General features: G+C 41.0%; 1 protein-coding gene and 2 non-coding genes across 7 annotated transcripts; all 3 read left to right on the forward strand.

Moving 5' to 3' along the window:
* The first annotated feature begins 540 nt into the window (after positions 1 to 540).
* ATPAF1 (ATP synthase mitochondrial F1 complex assembly factor 1) lies at positions 541 to 27,967 on the forward strand. Of its 5 annotated transcripts, XM_027537364.1 has the most exons (9): positions 541 to 1,078; positions 4,663 to 4,771; positions 8,446 to 8,490; positions 9,105 to 9,167; positions 12,081 to 12,131; positions 13,280 to 13,327; positions 16,485 to 16,580; positions 18,382 to 18,489; positions 25,174 to 27,967. In XM_027537364.1, the coding sequence occupies exons 1-9, from the start codon at positions 747 to 749 to the stop codon at positions 25,366 to 25,368; spliced, it is 1,047 nt and encodes a 348-aa protein (XP_027393165.1). In that variant the 5' UTR covers positions 541 to 746; the 3' UTR covers positions 25,369 to 27,967. The 5 variants fall into 5 exon arrangements, with proteins under 5 accessions (XP_027393165.1, XP_027393167.1, XP_027393166.1 ...); XM_027537366.1 differs by lacking the exon at positions 12,081 to 12,131 and having other exon boundaries at positions 25,174 to 25,815; XM_027537365.1 differs by lacking the exon at positions 8,446 to 8,490 and having other exon boundaries at positions 25,174 to 25,815.
* On the forward strand, positions 20,416 to 20,495 carry LOC113890620. Its single transcript, XR_003510577.1, has one exon. It is a non-coding gene; the product is annotated as a small nucleolar RNA U2-19 (small nucleolar RNA).
* Positions 20,644 to 20,715, forward strand: LOC113890618. Its single transcript, XR_003510576.1, has one exon. It is a non-coding gene; the product is annotated as a small nucleolar RNA U2-30 (small nucleolar RNA).
* Positions 27,968 to 27,998: the final 31 nt, after the last annotated feature.

Consider the following 27,998-nt stretch of genomic DNA (forward strand, 5'->3'; position numbering starts at 1 on the left):
ATCAGGTAAGTCCCAGAAGGGAGGAATTTCTTGAGGACAGACTGGTGCCATCACAGGGGGCCTGCTCCAGGTGAGACACAGGTATTGATGTCACTGTCCAAGTCCAGGGGATGAAGAAGATGATGGCATTGGGTGGAGAGACAGCGTTCCAGGTATAAGGACTTGTCAAGGACAATCCCAGGTGTGTCTCTGGGGAGAAGAGTAGTTGAGTTTGGCTGGAGTTCACGGTAGGTGTCAGGAAGCAGAAGAAAACAAGACCTCAGAAACAGCTGGCATCTTGAAAAGAATTCAGCTTTTGGGCAAATCTCTTAATGATCCTCAGCTTCAGTTTCTTCGTCTGTAAAATGGGGACGAAACCTGCCTCATGTGCTATGAATCAGATAGCGTCCTGCATATAGAAACGCTCAGTGAAGACACGCTGCTGCTGTGATTAACAGCTGATGAAAGGGCCTTCGATGCTGAAGGACGACGACTCCAGCGTGTGCCTAAAGAATTTAAAAGGCAACAAGCACGGTGGGGACCAGCAGGTCTGAGCAGCTTTCAAGAGGAGACGGCGTGCAAGGGATGCTGGTCGCGGGCTCCTGGAGAAGGCGGGCGCTAAAGCTGCAGAATACGCAAGGCGGGGGCGGGGGCCCAGGCAGGAGCAGCGAATCCTCTGCCCTCTACCCGGCCTTTCCCCGGCACCCGGAACATTGAGAGCGCGGAACCTCGTTGCCGAAGCGCGGGCGCGGCGGACCCGGAGGACGATGGAGAGGGCGCGCGGGCCGCGGGCCGAGGCCCACGCGCCTGGGGAGGAGGAGGAGGAGGAGGTGGGAACGGCCATGGCTGCCGTGGTGGCGGCGGCGGGTGGCGCGGGCCCGGCCGTCTTGCAGGTGGCCGGCCTCTACCGCGGCCTATGCGCAGTGCGCAGCCGTGCCCTGGGCCTGGGGCTCGTGTCAGCCGCGCAGCTGCGCGTGTTCCCGGTGCGCCGCAGCTCGGGCCGGCCCGCCGGGGGAGCCGACGGCAGCGGGGTCGGGGACGAGCTCGAGGCCAACCCCTTCTACGACCGCTACCGCGACAAGATCCAGCAGTTGCGCAGGTGCGGGCCCGGCCGGCGGCGGGCGGGGAGGAGGGGCGGCGCGCGGCCCGCTCTTCTGGTGTATCTGTATCTGGCGCTCTCAGTCCTTCCAGCAGCCCTGCCAGAGGACCTCTGTTTCTGTCCCCACTGTAAGATCACACAGCTAGTGTGAGAGCCGGGAGTCTCTATTCCAGGTGTCTTTTTTTTTTTTTTTTTTTTCTGCTTTAGTTCTCAAAACGCTAAGGTCGACTCTTAGGACAGCCCTTAAGGGGCAAGCACCCCGGGAGACCTGTCCTCATTATGGAAATGGGAAAATAGAGCTCTGCAGAGAAGGGACTTGACTTGCTCAAGATCAAATACTGAGTCAGCTGAAGCTTGACCTAGAACTCGGGGTCCCAGGCTTCTAACTAAGGACCCTAACTACAAGGAAAGGAGATTGGGAAGGGAGAAGGACATCAAAAAGTAATACTGTGGCAGTTAGTTCTCAGTTGGACCCTCATTAGGATGAGAAACTGAGGATCAGAGAGTTAGAGGCCTGCCAGAGGTCACGCAGCTGGTTGGGATTTGTCTGACTTGGAATCCCAGGTTCCTAAAACTACCCTCCACCTTCTAGAGAGAAGGTCCTGGACATTAGAGGTAGATATAAGGGGGCATAGTGGAGCCAAAGAGTTCAACTGGAAGAGCTGAAGGAGATCAAAAGTGAAAACTGAAGGGACTTGGGAGAGAACCCGGCAGGGTGGGCAGGCAGTTGTCTTAGGAGGGAAAACCTAAGACTGCTCCGATAATTTCTCTGAATTCTATCATTTCTGCTTCCACAGCCTTAATGTACTGCATCATCTTCACGTAGAGTACTGCAGTCATCCTCTGAGTAGTCTTCCCCTCTTCCAGTCTTGGACCTGTCTACCCCCAGTCCATGTCACTACTATAGTGATCTTTCTTTGAAAGAATAACAGAATAAATGAATATTTTTGCTTTCCTTCAACAGCATTTAGATATACTCAAGTGTTTGTCTTTTTCAAAATCTCTCCTTGAGCTTCATTCCCCTTCAGTCTTTTCTCACTGATCGCTTTCACAGACAAGCATCTCAAAAGAGTGGTCTACATATACTCTCGAGTGCTTCACAGGTCCTGTTCATTCTTATTCATGAACAAATGAATGACTGGTTTTACTTTCCTTCCTCACTCAATTGTTTCTGTCAGTATTCACACTACTGTTATCTCCTGAAGAGTGACTTTCCAAGGCACCCCAGACTTTTGGATAATGTCCATATCCTTAGTGTTCCATACAAGGCCTTCGTGCTCTAGTACCTGCCAGTCTTCCTAGCTTTATCTCTTGCCAAACCTTCCTTTGAGCTCTGTGGCCTAGCAGAAAGGAATAAAGGACTGGTGTTTGGGGGCAGATGTTCCAGGTAAGGGGAGCAGCAGCATAAACAAAGGAACAGCGGCATAACACCACTTCAACCATTTGGGAATATTTGAGCAGATTTTCATCATAATACCTGTAGCACTCTAATGTACATATTTACTTGTCTTTCTGCCCTACTAGGTAGTACAGTCCTTGACGTAGGTACTCTTTCTTATGTATTTCTGTATCTCTAGAACCAACCCAGCAAGTTAACCAACAGGCAAGAGACAGCAAGTCAAGTTTGTTGAATGAGTGAAAGGGAGACAGGAAGGGATAAGTCCTAAAAGAAGTTGAGTGAGAGGGGAGGGAAACCTGTGTGCCTACAAAAAGAAAAAGAAAGCTTGAAGTAGAGGGAAAGGGAGGTATGAAATGAAAGCAGGACCAAAAAAAAGAGTCAGTAGAACCCGTGCCAGACTAAGGAAACGGGCAAGATAGAGCATAGCCATGAGGCCCAGGACCAAACAGGTAGTGTCTCTCCTGAGACATTTTAGAAGGGATTATAGTCCTGATTGGCTAGTGCTGGAGCACGCTCACTAAACCCAGGTTCTTGCAGCACCAGCCACAAGTTCATTGTGAGCCAAGGGCAGGACAAGCCTGTGTGCCCTGCTGACCCCACTCCAGTCTAGCCCCTGGGTTTTTGCATCACACTACACTGGTGAGCTCGGAGAAGGCAATGGCACCCCACTCCAGTACTTTTGCCTAGAAAATCCCATGGACGGAGGAGCCTAGTAGGCTGCAGTCCATGGGATTGCGAAGAGTTGGACACGACTGAGCAACTTCACTTTCACTTTTCCCTTTCATGCATTGGAGAAGGAAATGGCAACCCACTCCAGTGTTCTTGCCTGGAGAATCCCAGGGACGGGGAGGCCTGGTGGGCTGCCGTCTATGGGGTCGCACAGAGTCAGACACGACTGAAGCAACTTAGCAGTAGCACACTGGTGAGCTACAGGATTTCATCTAGCTTTAGGCCCAAGGTAGGTAGGACATGCACAAACAAGCATGTCCAGAAAGCAGGTCCACAGAAGGGAAAGATTTACAAATCACGTATGTGAAGAGGGGCTGAAAAAAAGCGAAGAATTTTAACCTAGAGAAGAAAAACTTAAGAGGTGACATAAGAGCAATTTTCATGTACTCATAAAAAAACTAGATTCCTGGTGAAAGATACAGAGGGGTAGACGAAGACCCGGAATGTTTTCGTCATAAAAGATGCCCAGGGTGGAGTACATGACAGGGCTCTGCTGCCTAGGCCACCCCTCATCCTCTCCAGCACTCACTGGCAACACTGACCTAGGCCCTGGTCAGGCAGATGCCACACCCTACCAGCTGGGGCCCCTGATGCAACTCTTCATCGAGGAGGAGTTGGCCCGCCCTGGACGGGAGGACGATCTGCCAGAATACATGGCAGTGAAGGCAGTGGTGTTCGATGTCACCTCCAGAAAGTAGTTGTATGGAGGAGGAGCACTCAGCAGTGTCTTGACCAAGAAGAACTCCACCACAGGGGTGACCAGGTTGTCTTTAGATCCTGCAGACTTCACCCATGACACTATAGGCCTCATGGCCCAGGAGCTGGAGCCCCTGTATGACATTTTCACCAGAGTGTACACAGCCTGAAGAATTCTTAACAAATGGCAGCCCCAACCTGAACTTCAGGCCTGAAGACCAGCCCCATTTTGACACAGAGGACAAATTCTGATGTTCCATCAACATGTTCTTTGGAGAGGATCAGGGGAAACTCGGGTGCTAAATCTGCAAAACAGGCTGCCTGAAGCCTCTGTATCACAGAGCTCTGAATGGAGATTTGCCCTAGTGGGGGAGGGAAGGAAGATGGCTGAGAATTAGCTGTGTTCTAGTAAAAGCTTGACAGTGGGATTCCTGTCTGAGGAGGTGACTGAGAAAGATGCCCACGAAGTACCTTTCCCATCTTGAAGATTCAAATTCCAAGTACCTGAGAGACCAAGCCCTGTGGCAACCTAGGGAATATCCTGCAGGAGAAAAATATTACACAGGCTCCATGAGGATTAAAAATAGTTGAATAAATGGATTTCTTTGTCCACTTGCTTGATTTGTAGGTCTGGGCTCAGGGTAATTAAATTAAGACAAATGATATCTGTGCCCTATCTCTGAAAGTGAAACATGGTGTTTTGTTATTTCAAAATCCAGAAAGGCCCAGGTGGTTTAACCTTTTGTTTACCTTTGATCAGGACTGACCCAGCTGCTTTTGAGTCCAGACTGGAGAAGCGCAGTGAGTTGAGGAAGCAGCCAGTGGGGCACTCCAGGCAAGGTGACTTTATTAAATGTGTGGAACAGAAGGTAAGACCTGCCCCTTTGGGTGCTATTGGTGCACCAATACTCTGCACCACCATGCCTGACCCTTATCCTGGGAATGGACTCACTGAGGGGTCAGCTGGATAAACTGAACTCTATCTTTACTCAGCTCAGTCTCCATCTGTAAATGGTATTCTGCTCTTTTTGGCAAGGTGTTAGAGTCCTGGTGGAGATATAAGGAGATGCAAAAGATAATCTCTGCTTCCAAGGGGTATAGTCGAGTGGTCAAGGCAAGATACACATGACAGCAGCTGTGGGAATTAGGGAGGAAAAGGTGCTTAATGCATCTTAGCTTTTATTGTCCTTAAACAAGAATTAGAGCTGGGGAAAAGCATCTTGAAAGCTGTGTACAAGCAACACTACCTGTTTTCAGGTTCTGCATCCACAGATTTCAACCAACAGAGGATAGATTCAACCAACAGAGGATAAAAAATATTCAAGGGCAGGGTGGGGAATTCTAGAAAGTTCCAGAAAGCAGAACTCCAGTTTGCCACTTGCAGGCAGCTCTTTACTTAGTGTTTATTGTATTTATAACTATTTATATAGAGTTTACATCGTAGTAGGTATTATAAGAAATCTGCTGCTGCTGCTAAGTCATGTCAGTCTTGTCCAACTCTGTGTGACCCCACAGACGGAAGCCCATCAGGCTCCTCCGTCCCTGGGATTCTCCAGGCAAGAACACTGGAGTAGGTTGCCATTTCCTTCTCCAATGCATGAAAGTGAAAAGTGAAAGTGAAGTCGCTCAGTTGTGTCCAACCCTCAGCGACCCCATGGACTGCAGCCTTCCAGGCTCCTCTGTCCATGGGATTTTCCAGGCAAGAGTACTGGAGTGGGGTGCCATCGCCTTCTCCATACAAGTATTCTAGAGATGATTTAAAATGTATGGGAAGATGTACATAGCTTATAAGCAAATACTATACTATTTTATACAAGAGAATTGAGCACCTACATATTCTGGTGTCTTTGGGGGTCCTGGAACCAATCCCTGACTGATACTAAAGGACACTTGTATAGGAAAATTAATCTAATGCAGTGCTTCCACACTTTTTGACCATGACCCACAGTAAAAAAATTTTACATTGCAGTTCTTTATACATATTTGTATATGATTATAACTGAAACAAAATTTTTACAAAACAATACTTACTTTTATTGCATGCAATGCACTCTTAATATTATTTTCATCTTTTAAAAAACCCTTGGCCACAGTCTACTAAATTTATTTCACAACCTACAATTTGAAAAATACTAATCTAGGCTGGTGCACAGAACAAATCCAAGTGGGAGAGACCAAAGCCAGGGAGAATATATCTAAATGTGGGCTGCATGGGCCTGAAATAAGGTAGTTACAATGGAAAATTGGGGTTCTACATTGTAAAAGGATAGGTGTTTCTTTTACTTGGAAGATAACTTTTTGCCTTACTTGCTCAGTTGTGAATGAATCTTTGAGGCCCCATAGACTACAGCCTGCCAGGCTCCTCTGTCCATGGAATTTTCCAGGCAAGAATACTGGAGTGGGTTGCCGTTTCCTATTCCAAGAGATCTTCCTGACCCAGAGTTCGAACCCTTGTAACTCTTGCATCTCCTACATTGGCAGGTGGATTCTTTACCACCAGCGCCACTTGTGAAGCACCCTTTTTTGCCTTGGTATCCCAGATTTTAAGAGTTCATTCAGTCTTAATGGTTGGTTGAGTTAATTAGAATCAGAATAGTTAATGGATTAATCATTACAAGGTTGAGGAGCAAATTCAACCTCTTATGACAAATCTAGTTTACAACTTTGAACAAACAACTCTACTACAAATATTTTGTCTAATGTAATTTCCTGAAACACCTATAGTGTCAAGATTACAAGTTAATAGCTATTGGAAATATTACTGTGTTATAAACTTTCAATATTATATGGGAAAGCTTTTTGCCCCCTTTTGAAATAAGACTTAGAAATTCACCTTTATGATGACAAGAGCAGAATAAAGATTTAATTTAAATTATGGCAATTCTTAAGTAAATATTCACTTACTGCCTTTCTTATCTTGCTGGAGGAAGGTTAATAACTAATGGCTCTATTTCTAAAGCCTTTTCTTTGAGTCATTGGTTCCCTACTACATAACACCAAACATCCCCTTTTTGTAATAAATTGTATTTAATTTATTATTCTATTCTCTCTATTCTACCCTGAAATGAAATGTAGACAGTAGAACCTACCTACCCATATAATGTCAAGGGGAAAAAAAATAATGCCTTAATTTTAATAAAGTTTTTTTTTTTTTTTTTAATACAGGTAATAGTATGTAAGTTCTTAGGCACAACTGTGCTATGAGACCTAATGCAGTCATCAGGTACTTTTACCTCTATGTAAAATCGCCATAAATACTTAATGCAGCAAATGCCAACTGGTACAAGCTGTTATGCTGGTAATTATAAAAACTCCCAAACAATAACAGTATTGTTATCAGTGACTCATGAGATTCCACAATGTATTGGTACAGTCTTCTCTTAAGTTACATATAGCTGCATTTCTGAAAAATTCAATATTAAAACTGTTTAAAAAAAGGAAGAGGAAGGGATGGATGGAGGAAGAAAAGGAGAAAGGTAGGTCTGGCTAGACATTGAAAAGTTATATGAGATGAGGGAAAAAATTCTTCATTATGTAGAACTCACCTGCAAAATTGCGGTTCATCTGTCACTGCTGCCCCTCCAATATAAATGCAGGTGTAACCATCCAGTCAATTATTGTGATAACAACAAAAAACAAGTCCCCATAGATTTGTACTTTATGTACAATATGTACTCTATTTGTACTCATATCTACTCCCCATCTGAAGTAGAGATGCTTTAAATGTTTCTTTAATTGCTCTTGAAACTTTGGCCCATAGGGTGTATCCGGTAGGTTTTTCTATACCAGGCTTTTGTCTAGTTTGTAGGTACTGGTTCTACAAACATTGTTTATGAAATATTTGAATTCATTAAAGCACAGAGTAATGAAAAGCACAGTTTAATGCAGAAAGTATGTTTCAGTTTCAGATTTCCAGGTGTGGATTATGCTCTCTGAAAGATAGTCATGAACTGAGAAATTGAATGGAAGACTCAGAATAACCCATCCCTACTATTGGAAACAACTCCAGATAGGATATCCTGCTGTGGCCTTTATCTGAGAGTGAGTTAGGAGAGAAAATAATCACTTTCAGTTCTTCTTGGCTTTTTGTGAGTGGGAGTCTAATTTGAGGGTGGGAATACATTATAATATGGATTACTGGAAAAGACTCGATAGCCTGCTGAGGATGCCTGCCTTCAGAAGTGCTGTTACAGATAAGAAGCAGCTTGGAAAAGACATCATTCCATTTCTCATCTCCTCTGTGGCTCACTGGGAAGTGGAGCACAGGAAACCTAAGCAGGCTTGTTCTGGGAAGGAGTCCCTCATCCAGGGATTGAATGGATTCTCAGTTCCAGTAGGTGGTGTTTACTAACAAAGAGGTTTCTCATCTCTGAATCTCAGAATCATTCAAAAGTTGTCTCACAAACAATAACTCTTAGAACACTTACTATATAGAGTGGAGAGAAGTGAGTTCTTAGGTGCAACATTACTAAATGAGGTATTGGCAGCTCACCTAGAGAGGGTGGTCTTTTAGAGCAATATCCTGTCCCCTCCTGTATTTCAGACACTGGGGAAACAGCCTGTGAGCAGAGGATTCACTAAGGACAAGGTAGGTTTCTAATTAAATAGCCAAGTCTGAAGTCATGTGGAACGCGCCTATAACAAGAGACTGCATATTTGAACGTATGTACTGTGGCTTAGTGTTTTTGTGCTTTTCTAACTGTGGAGATTAGAAATATTTTTATGAATTTTTGTTATGACTTTGTTACGGTTTTATTATGACTACTACATAGTGTGGGTCCTGGAGTGCTAGAGGAAGTGTAGTGATACCTTTCCTGTCTATAGGAAATAGTTAAAAAAAATCAAATAAATACATGTTTACTCTGTCATTTAACTTGCAAATAAGGAACCATTTCTGATAGAATAGCAGTTAAAGGTAACAACTGAACTTTCTTCTTACCAGCTGCAAGCTGCAGTGCTCATGAGTGAGTGAAACTTTTGGGAAATCCCTGCATATACTCCCTGAAAATAGAACTGTGAAACCTGCCTGACTCTGGTGGCTGCCTTCTCTGAGCTTGTGGGTTTTTAATACTCATTCTCCACTTACTGAAGATCTGCTTTACTATCCTAACATGATGCTTCCTATAAGGCTTACACATGCAGTTAAGTTGTTTTATTTTTTCAATTGTAGGTGTTAATTGCCTTTTATTTTTTTCCTTTCAGACTCTCAGTTCAATCTTCAACATTGAGATGGTGAAAGACAAAACTGCAGAAGAAATAAAACAGGTAATGAATGAAAATGAATTGGCATACTTTATGAAAATATGTACTTTGTGAACCAAATCCGAAAGTAGAAATGAACGTACATTTCCTGATACCTCTTCCTAGCCAAAATGAAAGGCAATCATTGAAAGCAAAAGTGATGAATTATATGAAAAATAGTGCATAAGAAAACTTGGTCTCCTATATGTTTAATCAACTCACATTTCCCCTTTCTTTTTCATTCCTGTTGTCCACATCTTATTTAAAACTATCCTTGCTCTCTCCCCGGGTGACTGTATTGCCTTTCTAAATAGGTTTCCCTATTCTTATTTCTCTTCTTCCCCTTCCCCTGTCATATCCTCCCTCATTCAATCCCCCTGGAGTTCTGCTCATAGTGTATTGCTGAAAAACAGACTCTAGAACCAGGCTGCCAGTTTTAAGTCCAGGCTCTGCCACTTACTAGCACATTGACTTTGATAAGTTAGTTAACCTTTCTGAGTCTCAGATTCCCTATCTGTAAAATGGACATAATAATAGTACTTACTTCATGGAGTCAAACGAGTTAATATTTACAAAGTACTTGCAACAGTGCCTGACACAGAATAAATGCTATATTTGTGCCTTTAAATAAAAGAATAAAAATAAATCTTATGAAGTAACCCGCTCTCAAAAACTCAGTGACTTCCCATGTTCCTTTGTTTGCCATTCAGAGTCCTCCATTATTTTAGGACCTTCTGCAGGAAGCCTTCTGGACACCTCCCATCAAAGCACTCGTGATCCGTTCACGTGTCTGGTCATTCCATATACCTTGATTTGCATTGCTACTTACATTTGCATGTCTGATTCTCTTTTCTATAATCAGAATATAACAAGCTATTGGCATTCCTTACAGTTCCATAATTGTATTTTAGGTAGATTGAGAGAATCAGTGATAAGAGTAGTATACTGTGTGTCAGGTGCTGCACCTAGTGCTTTATATGCACTGTTTCATTATATTCCTATAACCCCCTTATAAAGTGAGTAAGCAGGGAACTCTGCTCAATGTTATGTAACAACCTAAATGGGAAAATAACTTGAAAAAGAGTAAGTATATTTATATGTGTAACTGAATCACTTTGCTGTACACCTGAAACTAACACAGCATTGCTAATCAGCTATACTGCAATATAAATAAGCTAAGAAAAGAAAAAATCCATAAAATTTTTTTAAAAGCTAAAAAAGTAAAATAGGTACTATTATTCCCAATTTACAACTGAGGAAATTAACTTAAAGAGATAAAGTAACTTACTTAGTGATAGAACTAGGATTCAAACCCATGTCTGTTTGAGTCTGCATCTTATTCCCTTACAAGAAGTTGTGCCAGTTGCTATGGGTGTCCTTTGGTACTGTATCATTCATTTCAGCAAGCATTTATTAAATATCAGCCTCTGTGCCAGATGTAGAAATAAATGAGGGACCTCTCCTCTCAAGGAATTTCAGCCTAGTGAAAAGACAGACACAAAAATAAAAAGAGAACAGCACAGGGTTCTAGCTTCTGCTAATTTAGGCTTAATACAAAGTCTCCAGGAAACTTCAACCTGCCTTTGGGAAGAAGTGCCAATAGAAAGTGGACACCAAGTATGTCCTTTAGGAGAGAGAGAAGCCAGGCCCAGGAAGCCTGACCATTACATGACAAATATCATTCTGACCTATATTTTTAGATACAAATTTGTGTTCATTAAAATAATTTTGAGTGGCCAAGCTCAACTATGTTAGGAAATATCTATCAGTCTCATAAATTCAGTGTTGATTCATAAACTGTCTGCTAATATAAATTAAAAAAAAACAAGCAGGACATGCTGTCCTTAAAATGAGGAGGCAGTATTTTGACATAAAAAAAGAAAGGCATAGCAATCTTAGGCTGCATTGATAAGGTGATTTGCCCAGGTCCTAGGAGGTAATATTCCTTCTGTGCTCTGTGACGGTGAGATCTCACTTTATGATTAGTGTCTTCTGTTGCCCCCATCCCATGTTCTTGGGGATGTTGACAAAGCAGAGCAGCTCTAAAGGAAGGCGACCCATTCTTTAGCACCAGCTCACTTAGGTATCACATTGACTCTGATGCCTTCCCTAACTTCTGTACCTTTGCTAATGCTTGTCATTCTCTGCTTAGAATATCTCTTATCATCTCTCCTACCTGTCTATCTTCCCAGACTCCCCGTTCATCTGGCTAACTCCCGATCATTCTTCAGGACATAGTTCAAGTGTCCCTTCCTTTGGTACTTGTACCCTAAATCGGGTTAAGTGCCTCTTTGTTGCCTTCAGAGCACATTGGCTATGGTTTGCATTGTAATTCTGTTGTGCTAAGTACAAACATTATTTCAAATAATGTTTCAAATTATTTTTTCAATAATATTGAAATTATTATTTCAAATAATTATTTCAAATTCACAATAATCCCATGAGGTTCGTGTTATTGGTATTTTATCAATGATTATATTTGCTGTTATTTAGTTATTTTCAGTAGTTTGCCCAAAGTAGCATAGCCAACAAATGACAGGAGCTGGGATTTGCACCCATATCTGTCTAACCTTGAGACTTTGGGTTCTCTGAGAGGGCACACAGTTGGCTGGGCGTTGAGGGTTTGGGGAGAGAAAATATGGAAAAAAGAATGTGTCTGTTATACACAAAGCACGTCTTAGAAGAAATGATTAACAAGGTCATAGAATCTGTTTCTCTGACAGGAATTTGCTACTGAGAGTTACAGTTTAATCATCTAGAAGAGTAGATGCTATTAAATCTTTTTTGTAATCATGTACAAGTAATAAAAGTATTACGTTGGATTTTCTTCCCTGTTATCAAATAACATATTACTGTGAGCAATGAAAGCTGTCACTGCTTCTTGGTGCAGGTTGAAAAGATGACTGACGGGTCACAGACACTCTCTTTTTTGTACAGATTTGGCAGCAGTATTTTGCAGCAAAAGATACAGTCTACGCAGTTATTCCTGTAAGTAGTTTGGAAGGGAAAATGAAAGTGTTACAGCACGAGGGTCAGGGCTCTAACCTTAGTAGGCAGTTGCTTTTACTGTTCCTGGGTTTATTGCCTCTTGAGAACCTACATTTATAGCTCTGAGGGTTTTTATTATGCCCTGAGCACCAAAGATTGGGAGCTCCATATGGTATATTTATGGCTCTTGTTTTTCCTCTTTCTGGTTTAGAAATGTCTCTTTGAGTCAAGTCTCTGACAAGGGAGCATAGTATAAGTTTACGTTGCTGAGCAATTTCCAAGTGTCTTTTATTTCTTTTTCGTGTTTTCCAATCAAGCTGTTGGAATTTAGGACAGGTCCTCAAGCATACCTTCCTTCCCTTCCTGTCTATAAGTGGCCTATCCCTGAGCTGACTTGGAGCTTCCCAAGCTTTTGAGGCATCTCCCTCCTCAAAATTGCTGCCTTGGAGATAGTCACAGGCCACTGCTTGACTGTTGAAGATCTGTGACTTGGAAGGAAGGCTGCTGACTTCTGGTTTAGTGTCCTGCCGCCTTCTACCAGAAGAAAGCATTTAATGTTCTAGGTTATCAGCTAGTTCATTAATTGTTCTTCTCTGAAGAGGAAGTAGCTTTAGATTAAGTTTGTATCAAGTACACAGATATATACCTAGCTTACATGTGTTAAGTTTAAGAAGGAAAATATACAGATGGAAAAATAAAACCAGGCCTTTTGGTTGTTGTTGAGAGTATTGCTATCTTTTTTTCTCTTCCTCTTTTACATATATACCCTTTCCTTTCATGAGTTCAACAGCCAAAAGAATCTGTGCTTTTCATGTTCTTTTAAATCTAATACTGACTCCTTGTTTGAGCAGGCCTTCTTAACTCTCCCTCATACAGACTCGGTGACTTATTGTCTCTGACACTTGGCAGAGTCCCGTGAAGAGTTTAGAGGATTTGGAGTATCCGCTCCTCACACATAATTTTGATACTGAATAAGAAAGTGTACATCTGGTTTTTCCTCTCTGTTGTAAGAGGGGTTTGTAAATAATGCAACTTGAGATTGTTTTAGTTGTATTTTAGTTCTGGAGTTCAGTCTTGGTGACTTTAAATGTGCTTATGGCCTTTTTTATTTTCTTGTCTTTGAATTTTATTCTTTTCTAACCCTACAGAAAGAAAAGTTTGATTTGATTTGGAACCGGGCTCAGTCCTGCCCAACAGTAAGTTTCCCATGACCATATGAGGATTGCTTCTCAGTGCTGCCAGACAAGGATGTTTTCTGACCATTCTCGTCATGCGCCACGCTGTCATACATTTTATAGTCATTTAACAGAGGTGCTTACATGTTGATTGTACTGATAAATGAGAGTCTTAACCTTAACCCTAACTAACCTTGAGGATTTGCCCAATAAGTCTGTGGCTGTTTAGCTCTCTGAAACATCTCAGCCCTTTCTGATTTGGATCTTAATCTATTAATATAAGTGGAAAAAAAGAATATAAGTGAATGTTGGAAGCAACACCTGAGATGTTAATCTTTTCAACCTCCTCTAAGTTTCTCTTCTCTTGGCAGTTTCTTTTCAGTTTTGGCCATGCTGTTTTGATTATATATGTGTGAAAGGAATTATGAAATTGTTGCTGGAGTAGTGAGCTGCCAGAAGACAAGAGAAAGGGAATAGGTGAGGTGGGTCAGCTGACTTGGTGTCTGTACTGATTTTTCAGATTCTCAAAAAATGCTTCTAAACATTGCTGAGAGAAAATAAAAGACATCTAAGTAAATGGAGAGATATACTGTGTTTGATGACTCAGTATTGTTGGCATTTCTCTCCAAATTGATCTCTAGATAAACTACAATCCAAATTAAAATCTTTATAAGCTTTTTTTTTTTTTTTTAAGAAATTCACACACACACACACACACACACACAATTGACAAGTTGATTTAAAAAAGTTGTTTGGATATCCAAAGGATCTAGAGTAGCAAAACAGTTTTGAAGAAAAAGAGCAAAGTTAGAGAACTTACATTACCTGATTTCAAGACTGTGATTTCATAAAACTACAGTAATGAAGACAGTGGAGTAATAACATAAAAACAGACACATAGATGAGTGGAGCAGAGTAGACAATTCAGAAATAAACCAATATATGCATGGTCAGTTGTTTTTCAGCAAAGGTGCCAAGGTAATTGGGAAAACAATGATCTTTTCAACACATGCCCAACAAATTGTGCAAAAAAATTTGAGTATCCATACACACACAAAAAATGAACCCTTACCTCACACAGTATCCAAAAATTAACTCAAGATCTAGGAAAAAATCTTAGGTTGAGTATTAGTCACAGTAGCCAAAGGGTACAAGTAACCCAAGAGTCCATTGATAGATGAATGGATAAATAAAATGTGGTATATACATGTAGCAGAACAGTATTCAGCCTTGTAAAGGAAGGAAATTCTGACAAATGCCACAGCATTCATGAACCTTAAAGACGTAATGTGAAGTGAAATAAGCCAGTCACAAAAGGACAAATACTGTATGATTCCACTTATGTGAGGTACCTGAGATACAATGCAAATTAAAACCACAATGAGGGCTTCCCTGCTGGCTCAGTGACGAAGAGTCAGTCTGCCAATGCAGGGGACACAGGTTTGATCCTTGGTCCAGGAAGATCCCTGGGCTACAGGATAACTAAACCCCTGCGCCACAACTACTGAGCTTGTGCTCTGGAGCCTGGGAGCCACAACTACTGAGCCCACCTGCCACAACTGCTGAAAGCTGTGTGCCCTAGAGCCCATGCTCGGCAACAAGAGAAGCATGCAAATCGCGGCTAGAGAGTAGCCCCCACTCCCTGCAACTTGAGAAAGCCTACGCAGCAGGGAAGACCCAGCACAGCCAAAAATAAATTAGTTAATTAAAAAACCACAGTGAGATACCACTAAGATGACTAAAATTAAAAAGACTGACAATACCAAGTGTTGTCAGGATATGAAACAACTAGGATATGAAACAACTAGAACTCTAATATATTGCTGGTAATAGTATAAAATGGTGCAACCACTTTAGAAAGCAGTCTGGCAGTTTCTTTGTGAGTTAAGCATGACCTGCCACACTACCCAGCCATTCTACTCCTACATATTTTCCCAAAGGAACTGAAAGCATACCTCCATTCAGTGACTTACACACATGTACAGGCTGTTCATGGCAACTTTATTTGTAATAACAGAGGCTGAAGATACCCAAATCTACCACAGGTAAAAGAGTAAAGAAACTGTGTGTACAAAGAAGTATAGATTCTGTGGTTCCATTTATGTGAAATTCTGGAAAGCCTGACCAGTAGTGAAAGAAACCAAGTCAGTGGCTGCTTAGGAACAGTTGGAGAGAGGGAGGGATGAATTACAAAGGGATTTGGGGGCATGATAGATACCTTCATTATGTTGATTGTGGTAATCCTGTTAACTATGGTTTCACAGTATACATATGTCAAAACTATCTTAATTGTACACTTTAAATATGTGCAACTTACACCTCAAATATACCTCAAGAAAGCTTTAAAACATTTTTTTCTCCAGTAGGTAGGCACTATGGTTATCTCATCTAATATTAGTAATAACAAAATGGAGCCTTAGTGGTTGGCAGTAAGGAGACAATTCCATGACTAATGTGTATGAGGCTGATTATACTTTGTTTTGTTCTGGCATCAGTGTCTACCACTCCTCCCCAGTTCATCTTGAGCATGAAATTAATCATTTCAATGATTAGAACCATACTTCAGTATCAGCCTCAGATAGTAGAATATGAAGTGATTATTATAATTGTAGCAAAAATTAATTCAGCAACATGAGGAAGTTTAGAAATTGAAAAGGACCAAAAAGTTCACCAAAAGAAGGATGGGTAAAATTGTGGTAAATATCTATTGTCAATTTCCATATAATAGTGAAAATAATGAATTAGTAATATTTATCAACATCAGTAAATCTCAGAAGTATGATATGAAGTAAAAAAAGCAAGTAGCAAAAGTATACATATAGTTTGGTAAGATTTAAGTTTTTAAACATGCGAACAGTACTCTTGTTAATGGGTGTATACTTACACACTAAAAGTATAAAAACCTGGAAGGGAATGACAGGTTAGCAAATGCGGGTTAGCTGTCATTGTAGAATGGAATTAGAATGGGTTTACATAGAGAGCTTCAGTGAATCTCTCATACTTTCTTAGGTGGATTGGGAAGTTTAAGAGTGTTATATTATCACATATGAATTTCAAAATACAACAGAAGTTTTAAAAACCAAATGTTGGAGAAATGGAGTGAATGACACAGGTGGTTGGACATAGAGCAAGCGGTTTTATTTATCCACCTGTCTCCTTGTGTATTCATTTCCCACAGTTTCTCTGTGCACTACCAAGAAGGGAAGGTTATGAGTTTTTTGTCGGGCAATGGACAGGTACTGAACTCCACTTCACTGCACTTATAAATATTCAGGTAGGTGTCCTGTGTTCATCTCTTTGGTGAAAGAAGCCTCCTCTGTGGGACTACGAGCCCTTGCTAAGGCTTTAAGACACAGAATATATACTAACTTCCAGCATCATTTGCTGTAGCATTGATGAATTGTCATACTTCTTTGGGTTAGCTTTTTAGGCCCCACCCAATACCTTTGAGTTATAACCTTAAGGGAGGTTCTGTGTCTTTTTTTTTTTTTTTTTTAAAGTAAAGTCGCTCCGTCGTGTCAGACTCTTTGAGACCATGTGGACTGTAGCCTACCAGGCCCCTCCGTACATGGGATTCTCCAGGCAAGAATACTAGAGTGGGTCGCCATTCCCGTCTCCAGGGGATCTTTCTGACCCAGGGATTGAACCCAGGTCTCCCACATTGCAGGCAGATGCTTTACCCTCTGAGCTACCAGAGAAGCCCGGTTCTGTGTCTTAACATGTGTTTTATTAGCCAGCTCAGCACTGTCTAAGGTGCTAGATGCATATTTTTCATTTCATAGATGTTATTTTGTTTGCTTCCATCCTTCCTTCTTTTTTCTTCGTTTTATTCCCAAATGCTAGATTAAGAAGTCTGATCCAAAGCATTTGAAGCTTTTAAAATAAAAGTATTTTAAATGAGATAATGACTAGGATTGTCAGTCTTTATTTGTAGGCCAGATCTGGCAAAAACAAGAATGGATTACAACAGCTTTGCAGTTGGGATGAAGGGAGCACACAACAGAATGAGGATTTTCTTATGACTTTATCCCTTGTGATTGTATCAAAAAACTGTATCATGTTTATTTTTTTTTAAAAGAAAGAAAAGGAGAAAAAAAAAGAATAGCAAGCTTAGAGCAGTTCACACTGCTAATAAGTCGTAGAGCTAGGTTTGCTTGACTCCATGTTATTGATTCCAAAGTCTGTGAACTTACCCATTAGGCTGTTGTGTTGGAAACTATGCTAGGACTACCCTCCTGAAGCTCATATACAGGTATAGGAAAAAGATCCAGAAACATAATTATGATCAAAATGATAGTGTATCTATAGAAATATGTTCGGGAGAATTGAGAGGCTACAGTATTACTAAGAGAGCCCTAGCAGTAATTAGGTATTGATAATTAAAAGGACTTTTTCTGAAATCTTAAAGATGAAACCCAGAGATCTTTTGAATGTATGGTTGTTTCCTCCTACACTATATGAGGGCTTAGGCTTTGAATCTAGCCTCTCTTCTTAGTCTGAACTGAGGTCTGGTAACCACTGCCCTGTCCATTCTTCATGAAATTACGATGTTCCAATTCTTCTTTCCCCCCCTTTCTCCCACCCAGATTATATTTTAAAACTGCACATTACAAATCTGGCCCATGTGCAAACTCTCCAGCTGTTTGCTACAGCTTAAAAGAGCTCAGTCTTCAGAGCCAGCCAAGGGGAGTAGATTTCAACTGTGAAATGCACTAGTCCATAAAAGTGGCAATTACACAGGCATATTGCTTTCTTTAGAACTTGATTTGGTAGCTGCTCGTGTCGTTTTGTTTTTAAATATATGGCCATGATGAAGGATTCACTGCCTGCTGTAAACATTTTCTGGGAAAAAAGCCAAACCTTTTTCAATTGAAGACACAAATAACACTGTGCAAACTGTCAGTTTTGCTGTGACTTGGCAAACCTGACCATCCCCACGTACCAGTCCTCCAACTCACTAGCCACCCAAGGGACTGTTAAGAGCCAGAATTTCCTCCAGACTGTCTATTGCGGTGAAATTGCAGTTTTGTTGTGGTGGTACCTTACTGAGTCTTGATAAGTGTTCCTCCTTACAGACCCGAGGGGAAGCTGCGGCCAGCCAGCTGATTTTATATCACTACCCTGAACTTAAGGAAGAAAAGGGCATAGTGCTGATGACAGCAGAAATGGATTCCACATTTCTGGTAAGAATCAACTTTTACCTTTTTGCATGTATCTGGTGGCCCTGAAGATATTCTTCTGCCAAACCTCATGAGAAGTTTGTCCAAAGACAAACATAAGAAACATACTTGTTTCTTACTTAAATTGACAGTAATTTTGTCTTACTCAAGCTCTTCCAAATTGCAGTTAGTACAGATTCTCATTCATTTATTCACAATTTGAAAGTCCAAAAGCTCTGACCACAAAATTTTTTCATAACTCCTTTGGTCACCAAACCTTATCTGATTTGAACTTACCTGATAGCTGTATCTTCATTGTAACTTCACTTTGATGTGAGGCCACTGATAGTCCTTATTAATCCTACTAAGTGTGGAATATTCATGCGTTTTACAAGGGAAATATTAATGGATTATGAGTGTTATGTAATACAGTTATATGGTATCTGCATTTGTTATCTTTCTAAAATCCAATAATTCTAACTCTAAAACACAGCTGGCCCATGGAGTTTCAGGTAAGAGGCTCTGGACAAATAAATGGCTTCTTAAGTGTACAAAAGAGTTCAAAGTTGAGAACAGTTCTTAATCTTTTCTCTTTCTCCACACTATTTACATGTACAGCTTTCATCATGCATAGTGTTTTTCCTTCCTCTTTTCCCATTTCCCGGGATAGAGCATTGACCATGCGCCTGTAGGTAGTGATGTCTGTTGTGTGTGTTCTCTGTATATCCAGGACCACGAGCAGTTTTATGATTGCTGTTCAGCCTGTTTGTCTAGTCCTTGCTCGTTTCAGTCTCATTTATCCAGCAGTGTTTAAGTTCAGGATGTCCTCAAGATAGTGGGCCCTTTAGTGCCTTTTCCTCCTGAGATTCTTTATTATAACACCCACTGATTTTTCCTCTCTCTTTTACCAGCTGCATACAAGGAAGGGAAAAGTGATGGCACTCAGCTAGTATCACATAGCAATAGTAAGCCCCAAGTCTAGGGCGTAACTGAGAGTCTCCTTCACTGTCTGTTAGTCCTGTCTATTATCAGTCTCATTTCTCCCATTCTTCCTTCTACTCATCACACTCACCTGGAAGTCACCCAAAATCCTATCCAGAAGAACGGAGTTGCCATTAATAAGACAGATAAGACTGCGGGCAGAACAGGTTTGGGAGGAAGATCAGGACCTGAATTTTGGACACATTAAGTTTGAGGTGCCTTTTAGATAATCCAAGTAAAAGGCAGTTAGGCGTATGAGTCTGAAGTTCAGAGGAGAGGTCCAAGCTGGAGAGATGAAGATGGGAGTTGTCAGCATACAGATTGCTATTTACAACCATGAGACTGAAATCACCAAGGAAGTTAATGAAGGTAGAAAAGAGAAGAAGTCTTAGAACTGAGCCCTGGAGCATGAGGAAGCATCAGCAAAGAAGATGAAAAAGAAGAGTCAGTGAGGTAGGAGGAAAACTAAGATGGTAGAATCCCCTGGAGGCTAAGATAAAATGTTTCAGGGAATAGGGGTGCTGAGCCAGCAGCTCACATACTGGTAGGGCAAGTGAGATGAGGACTGAGAATTTATTAGAAGTCACTGGGGACCTCTATGGGGGCAGTTTCAAAGGGATAGGACGACAGCATATTTGGAGTACATTTAGGAAAGGTTGGGGAGAGAAATTAGAAAAAGTAAGCATATTGAAGGAGTGTTTCTGAGAAAAAAAGGAAAGAATGGGGTGTAAGAAGTGGGGATGAGAGTGGGTTTTTTGTTTTGTTTTAAATGAGAGCCTTGTGTGTATATGCTGATGGAAAGGTCGGGTAACGAGGAAAATATTGAAAATGCAGGAGAAAGAGAGTTGTTTGGTGTTTCGAATGGGTAAATCTTGGGAATGAGGGGTTAATCTTTGCTAGAAATGTAGCAAGAGAGAAGCCAGGATATAAAGACACATTCATTCTCTGAGATCTGCTCTTACTGAAGTGGATCAGTGATGAAAGTAGCCAAATCTGAGCATCAGAAGACCACCCAGTGTATCTGATGCATGATCTCTGTAGTTCTGAGAAGCAAAAGAATAATTTAAAATAAGGGGTATGAAGGGGTGGGTGCGTGCGTGTGTGTGTGTGTGTAGGTGACTGGATAATTAAGGGGCTTATTGGTGGGTAAGTGAGAGTTGGTTGTGGGTGTGCTTGTATGAAAGGCTGATCAATTCTGAGCAATGATGAAAAGATTTTACTGCAGAACTTTATATAACTATGAAGGTTTCTACACTTGATCTGAGCTCAGAAAAAAAAATAAATAAATAAAGACACATTCAGCTAAGTGGATAGAGGTAATGGTAGCTTGTAAGATGTTCTCTCCAGATTGCTTAGTGAAAAGAAAAATCATTAGCTGAGAGTGGGGATGGAAGAATAGATGTTGGACATTTGAGTAGAAAAGAGGAAGTATGAAATTTTTGTCTAGAACATGAAGTGAGAATGTGTTCTATATCTTTAAGTAGTTGAAGAAACAAAAACTAAAAAAGTAATATTTCATGGCCTGTGAAAATTATATGAGTTCAAATTTCAATGTGTATAAATACAATTTTATTGGAACACAGCCATGCTTATCTTTACATGTTATCTATGGCTGCGTTACATCTATAACAGAGAGCTGAGTAGCTGCAACAAGAGACTGTAGGGCCGTAAAACCCAAAACATTAATGGTCTCTCCCTTTCCAGAAGGTGTTTGCTGACGTGTGATCTAGGGAAAAGGAAGAGAGAATGTCTGTGTGGGAATGACAAGTGCAGAGATAAAGGACTGAGAGTTGGATTTACCTAGGGTTATGGTTTAGCCAAGTGATGTAATGAAGTAAGACAGGGACCGGGAAGTTAAAGGTGAATACAAAGAAATGACTGTAATTATTGACAATGGATGCAAGTTGGGTAAAGAGAGAAGTGGAAACATAAGAAAGATAAAGAGACAGTAAGAACTGTGAGTCCTGCTTGAGGTAAAAGGTGTTTTTTATTTTGTTTGTTTTTTTACTTGCAAAATTTTTATTGCTGAATTTAATTGTGATCTGTTCTCTTTTTTTAATGTATTGAAGTATAGGTATTTTACAGTGTTGTGTAGTTGAAGGATTTTTGAAGTTGGGAGTGAGTGTTAAATATAGGAAATAGTAGACAAAGTGTGAATTTTGAAATTGAGACTTGAAGAGGATGTAGTTACCAATAATGATAAAATGTAAAACTTGACCACAGACAGAAGTGAGTGACACAGAGATGGTTTTGTATTTTCTGATCTTCAACAAACCATAACATCTAACCATATTAGATGTGGACTCTAGAGGTCAGAGGAGAGACTGTTTTTTGCTTTAGCATTTATACCACCTCTAGTGGTCTCAAACATGGTTCCCATAATTATTAAATTTGCTTCCTAGTCTTATAACATTCAACAGCATACTAGATAACATACATTTGCCTTGTATAAATCAACCTGTGAGTTTCCAGTGTAGTACAGAATTAGACATGTTAAAATTTAGTGTAGAGATACATGATTCAAAGATGGGAAACCTAGAAATGTAATATAAATATATGATCCCCTACATACTCATGCATACATTTATATTTTGGGCATTGTGTTTCCAAATACAGTAAAGCAAATAGATAGAAATACATGGAACCTATAGGTTTCTTCTAAACTGATTCATTTTAATGATGAAAATTTAGTATAGTATTTAAAAACCTTATTTGGTTCCACATGTGTGTCAGCAGATGATTTCATTGGAATGTAGTAAGTGCTAGGATAAAGACATGCACAGCTTTGGAGGGATCGGGGGAGTGTCCCTGACCCAGAAGAAGGAAGAAATGATCCCTGAACTGAACCTCAAAGATTAGCAGGAGTTTAGCAGTATAAAGTGGGGAGGGCAAAGGGGGAGGGGAATGTTCCAGACAGTGGGAATGGAATACAGAAAAGCTAGGAAGCACAAAATGACTTGGGATATTACAGTTTGCTGTCACTGATATATTAAAAAAGGGAATTTGGTGGATTATGTTCAGAAGATTGACTTTATCCTGTGAGCACAGAAAGATGAGGAGTTGACCCATAGCGAGTTGGATTTTGAGACCATTAACCTTAAGTATTTGCTTCCTAAACATTTTTTAGTTCTAGTCTGGTCAGTGTGATCATTGAAAATGCAGTTGCAGTAGTCTGGGCAAGAGGTGATAAAGACCTTACCCAGAGCAGAGTAGGGAAGGAGGAGAGAGAATGACCTCGGAAACATATAGTGAATAAAATGGGCAAGACTTGGTACTTTGATTGTAGCCATTAAGATTGAAAGAGAGGAAGGAATCAGGTCTGTTAATATACCTCCTTGTTGAGCAGCATAGGGAATTAATATGTTTATCTTCTTGGGTCTTGGAAGGGCAAGAGACTACTGTTTCATGTCGAGAATTAAGGGAATAAAAGACAAGGGGCGAATGAGTCGGCAGCGGCTGGGGTGCAGGAGAGCTTTCCATAATCCTCCATGAGAGACATTTCTCCATGTCTTAACTCTCTTCCCCTCATTCTAGTGGTCTTCAAACAAGTGGTCAGAGTCCTTTATCCACACAAAATCTTATGTAAAATACCAGGATATAACAGCTGAAAGAGAGTGAAGGGACTGAGGCGCCTCCACAGAGCCCTAGGACTCTGCAGCTTGAACAGCACTGTTCTAGGGTGAACACAACTGAAATTACCCTTACCTCCACCGTCCTAAGCCTCAAATAAAAGTTACCTGTCACAGTCCCTACAGTTCAGAGCCTCAGAGTGGTGACATCTGCCTCAGATTATGCACTTACTTAAGAAATGGTTTGTCCTTGAGACATGTTTGAATTTAAAACGTAAAAATGATGAGGTAGAGTTATCGACCTTAATTATTTTGCCCCACCAGAAATAGTATCAGGGTGACGTGGAGGGAGTACCAGCCTGGGAGTCCAGAGATCTAGTCCTTGCTCTGCCACTTACGTGCCACGTAACCTTGAGTCCATCCTTGACCCTCATCTGCTCTGGTTTCCTGGTCCATTAAATGAGGACTGGATGATCTCTAAGGCCCCTTCCTGGTCTAAAATTCTATTAATTTGAAATAGCCAGAGATTTGGAAAGTGGCTTTTGATTGAAGATCCAGTCTCAGAGATGAGTGCCTGCTTATGAGAAATGACCTGCAACCCATGGGAGGGAATGGAGGTGAAGCAGCCTGTGGTATTTATAAACCCATTTTCATCACTCTGTAGCTAGACATAGCACACTTTTGACAGTTTTAGTAGGAATTTTCCATTGTTATTTGGGGTTGGATTCTGGCTGTGTGAACATTATAATATTAAATAAATGCCTCTGATCAGCTAGCACTAGAGAATGCATAGGAAGCAAAGTAAGAGTTTTTGAGGTAATTCTTTTGTAAGATTTCAAGAGTGTAGCCTGTATCTTGATCCCACTTCTGTTACAGAGTGGTCAGGTCACCATTTTTCCTGCTCCTGAGCTTTAGAGAAGGTGGCCTCTCCTTTCCTGAGGCTTTGCTGGGGATTAGTTAGAAAAGACTGCATAGCAAATTACTACTCCAAAACTATGTGACATAAAACAATAAATATCTATTACCTCACGGTTTCTTTATATCAGGAGTTCAGGAGCAGCATAGCTGAGTGGTTCTGGCTCAGAGTCTCATGAAGTTGCTGTCAAGATACTGGAAGGGGCTACTGGCATTTGAAGGTTGATTGGGCTTGACGATCCACCTCACCCCACTTGCATGGCAGTTGGCAGGAGACCTCATTTCCTTGCCACATTGACTTCTCCGTAGGCTACTTGAATGTCCTCATGACATGGAAACTGATTTTCTGCAAAGCAAGTGGTTTGAGATAGCAAGACAGAAACCATGGTGTCTTCTGTGACTGAATACCGGAAGTCATTTTTCATCATTCCACTTTAGTCCATTTGTTAGAAAGCAAGTCATTAAGTGTAGCCATCACTCAAGGAAAGAGAAACAAGGCTCTATCACAGGGAAGAAAAAGTGTCATGGTGAATTCCTTGGCGGTCCAGTGGTTAAGACTCCATGCTGTCACTGCTGATGGCTTGGATTCATTCCCTGCTTGGGGAACTAATCCCACAAGTTGTGTGGCCCAAGAGAAAAAAAAGGATGTCATAGACTTTGTGGACAATTTGTTAAACTGCAGCTGGCTTTGGCACCACTTATTTAACTGAGGTGGTATGAGGAATAGGTTTTATTCAAGAGTATGTGTAGTTAGTCAAAACCTTAATACCAACTCACAAATTTAGTTCTTAGAGCTGGAGAGCTGGTTAACTATTGCTCTTTTTTTCCCCCTTGAGGTATACTTAACAGTTACTAAGGAACTGAATGAAGACGGAATCTTTTTTTTTTAAGAGGGAAATTTTTAACATCTGCATTAATTTATCAGCAAGCATTCACCAGATTTCACTATATGCAGGGATGTAAAACAGGCTCATACTATGAGGAATTCACATAAGGGTAGACAGAAAAAGAGGAGACGAAGGTAAGATTAAATATAGTATGATGCATACAATGCTAGAGGAAGAGGAGACGAATTTGGGTACACAGAAAAGGGGCACCTCACCAAGACTTGGGATGTCAGGGAGTCAGGAAGCTTTCTGGAAGCAGTGACTCCTGGGCGAGGGCCCCACCTGCCGCAGGCATTAGACACAGAGCTGTGTGGCCCTGTGCTGGAAGGGACCTCACTGTTCTTTCTACCTTTCAGAGTGTTGCTGAGGCACAGTGCATGGCCAACCAAGTGCAGCTCTTCTATGCCACTGATCGAAAAGAGACCTACGGGTTAGTGGAGACCTTTAACTTCAGACCGAATGAGTTCAAGTATATGTCTGTCATCGCTGAGTTGGAGCAAAGCGGACTTGGAGCCGAACTGAAATGTTCTCAGAACCAGAATAAGACTTAGGGATGTCAGGTTGGCTTACAGAGTTTTCTGCTCAGCCCTGGATAGTACTGAGCCTACCCACCCCTTGAACTCTTGGAGGCTTGGTATCTATAATGAGCTGTCTCTAAGGAGTCGTCCTGTGTGCTTGTTGCAAGAAGTAACGTGGAGGTGAGCCCTGTTACTTGATATTCAGGAAGAAAGATACCCAGACATTCTGGTAACTGTCTCCCAGCGTACTTGAAGTTTCCTTTTCAAGTGTTTGAGGTCACATCCAGAGACAATCAGGGATCCACAAGATGGTTGACTTAATTATATGCACTGTAAGAGTATATTTGTTCTCTGGCCATTTTGACTGCACAGCTCCTAATAATTAATTCCTCACCTTTATAAACTGTGACGGGATAATAAGCTTGAAGACCTCCTGTAGTTAGACATGGTCTTTGCGTACTCTTCCCACTTGGCTAGCCAAAGGCATAACCCAGTTAGACCCTCGAACAACCACATATTGCCATCAGGATTAAGAGTCTGTCTAGATGCTCCCAGAATTGCTGTTAGTGTAGCTGGTTTGGAGTATCAGCAGATTTCAGGTATATTAAAAGTACAGGTACAGTGCCTGCTGCCTGCATATTTTTAAACTATAATTTGTGACACCTGCGTCTCTAACTATTCTGCCTTTTGGAAGCTGTGTATTTGGAGGGGCCGAATTGGTGCAGTATAAATAAATCAACTATTTTGTAAACAAAGGATCAATCCAGATTTGCTTTTTGTTTTTTAAACAACTCTAAACCATGCCAGTATTATATTAATAGAAAAGGTAAGTGGAAGCAAATGTACCCTATTATGTGTGTGGGAAAATGTAGCAATAAAATAAAGTCTGGCTTATAATCTTTGTTACACTAAATAATGAAGTCTAAGCTGTGTGCTGTCCATTGTGTCTGTACTGTGGGCTGATGTCATCAAAACTCACCTTGGACTCAGCAGTTGCTTAAAATAACAGGAAAAAAAAAGAAAGAAGCTCTCCAGCACTGGAAACTCAGGTTTGGCTTATAGTGTCCCTGTGTGGCTCCAAGCTCAGTGATAGAAGAGGGTGGCAGTAACACACCGGGCTTCTGAACACGAGGCCTCAGAGCACCCCCTGCCCCAGCATTGTCGTCAGCCACCTGTATTATAACGTCTTTCCTTTTCTTCATCTAACATGTTCCACTTGGCTGCTCCTGCCTATGGTCTGGTGAACAATGCTGAGCATGGTGTGTGGGAATATAACCAGGATTTGCAGTTTGTGTGTTTCATTTATTACTGGAGACTTTTTATAGGTTGAGCTCGTCCCCAAGTCCTTTAAATGGGATTGGACTTCCCATTATTTTCTGAGCTGTGTTTCTTTTGCTGTACTTCTGAATCTGTCTGTAGAAAGAGAGAGCGTTTGTTTAACCTGGAAAAATTACTGGTCTTTCACAATTTCTCTAAAGGTTGAGCTATTTCCTAATGCAGATTCAGGCCTCTTGTCCTGACATTTCTTTGTTCTTTTTTTTTTTTGAGAAACGAGTCTGGTTGTTTTGAGTCCCAAGAATGTTTGCTGTTCAGTGGAATTACTTTCATAGATATGTTTCCTTTTCCCCTCCAGATGGCCCCAGTCTTTAGCCTTAGTACCTTTCATAACGTCTCTACCAGAGGATAAGAAAATGACGATGAAATAAGTTGGAACTGACTTCTCATTTTACATTGCTCCCAGCTTTGCCCTAAATCCCTGGTTGCCAGAGAAGAGCTGGTCCATGGCCAGTTACATCAGATGTGATCAAAGTACCATCTGGTTGTTCTTTATATTTACCTAGCAAGATCTGGCAAAGAATGACAAGAAAATTGTCAAATTAATCAATCCCCTGGTATAGTGTGGTGGTATAAACGTGGACAGGCTTTATAGTTAAGTGAATCTGGGTTCAGTATTGGGATTCGTTAGCTCTAAATGTTGAACAAATTATTTAAACTCTCTAATTCTGTTTCTGCATCTACCTCATGGGATCATTTTGAGAATTACATTAACTTATATAAAGATTGTAGTAGAGCTTAATGTCAACTCCCTTCTTCCCTACTTCACCTCTCGCTAAAGACCCACAAATTAGTATATCCGATGTGCAGATCATTCTTTATTCCAGCCTTATCTCACAGGTTCTCAAACTTTAAGTTGCAGTGGAATTACCTAGAGCACTTTAGAATGTAGACTCCCAGGTCCCAAACTCCAACCTGCTGAAGTGCTGGGAATCTCCATTTTAATATGTGCTCCAGATGATTCTGACAAAGATAATTAGCCAGTCACACTTTGAGAACCACTGCCTTATCTATTCTTCACAAAAAATCCACATTAGCCAGGTCTCTCTTTGCTGTGGACGTTAACCATAAAATCAGCTTCCTTGGCTCTTTGCCTCCTATAATGGTCCCCTTGGCATACTCTACGTTATATTTATTTATGTATGTGTCTTTTCCCCTCTAGACTGTGAGCTCCTTGAGGGCTAGGGGTTTAATCTCCATTTCCAGCACCAAGGACATGGCTTGATGGCTTGGAACATTGAAGATACTCAGATTTTTGTTAAATAAATACATGACATGGATTTTAGCCAAAACATTATCTTCTGCGTGTATGTGCCTTATATTTAAAT

The sequence above is a fragment of the Bos indicus x Bos taurus genome, chromosome 3 (genome assembly GCF_003369695.1).
Source record: "Bos indicus x Bos taurus breed Angus x Brahman F1 hybrid chromosome 3, Bos_hybrid_MaternalHap_v2.0, whole genome shotgun sequence".
Taxonomy (NCBI): domain Eukaryota; kingdom Metazoa; phylum Chordata; class Mammalia; order Artiodactyla; family Bovidae; genus Bos; species Bos indicus x Bos taurus.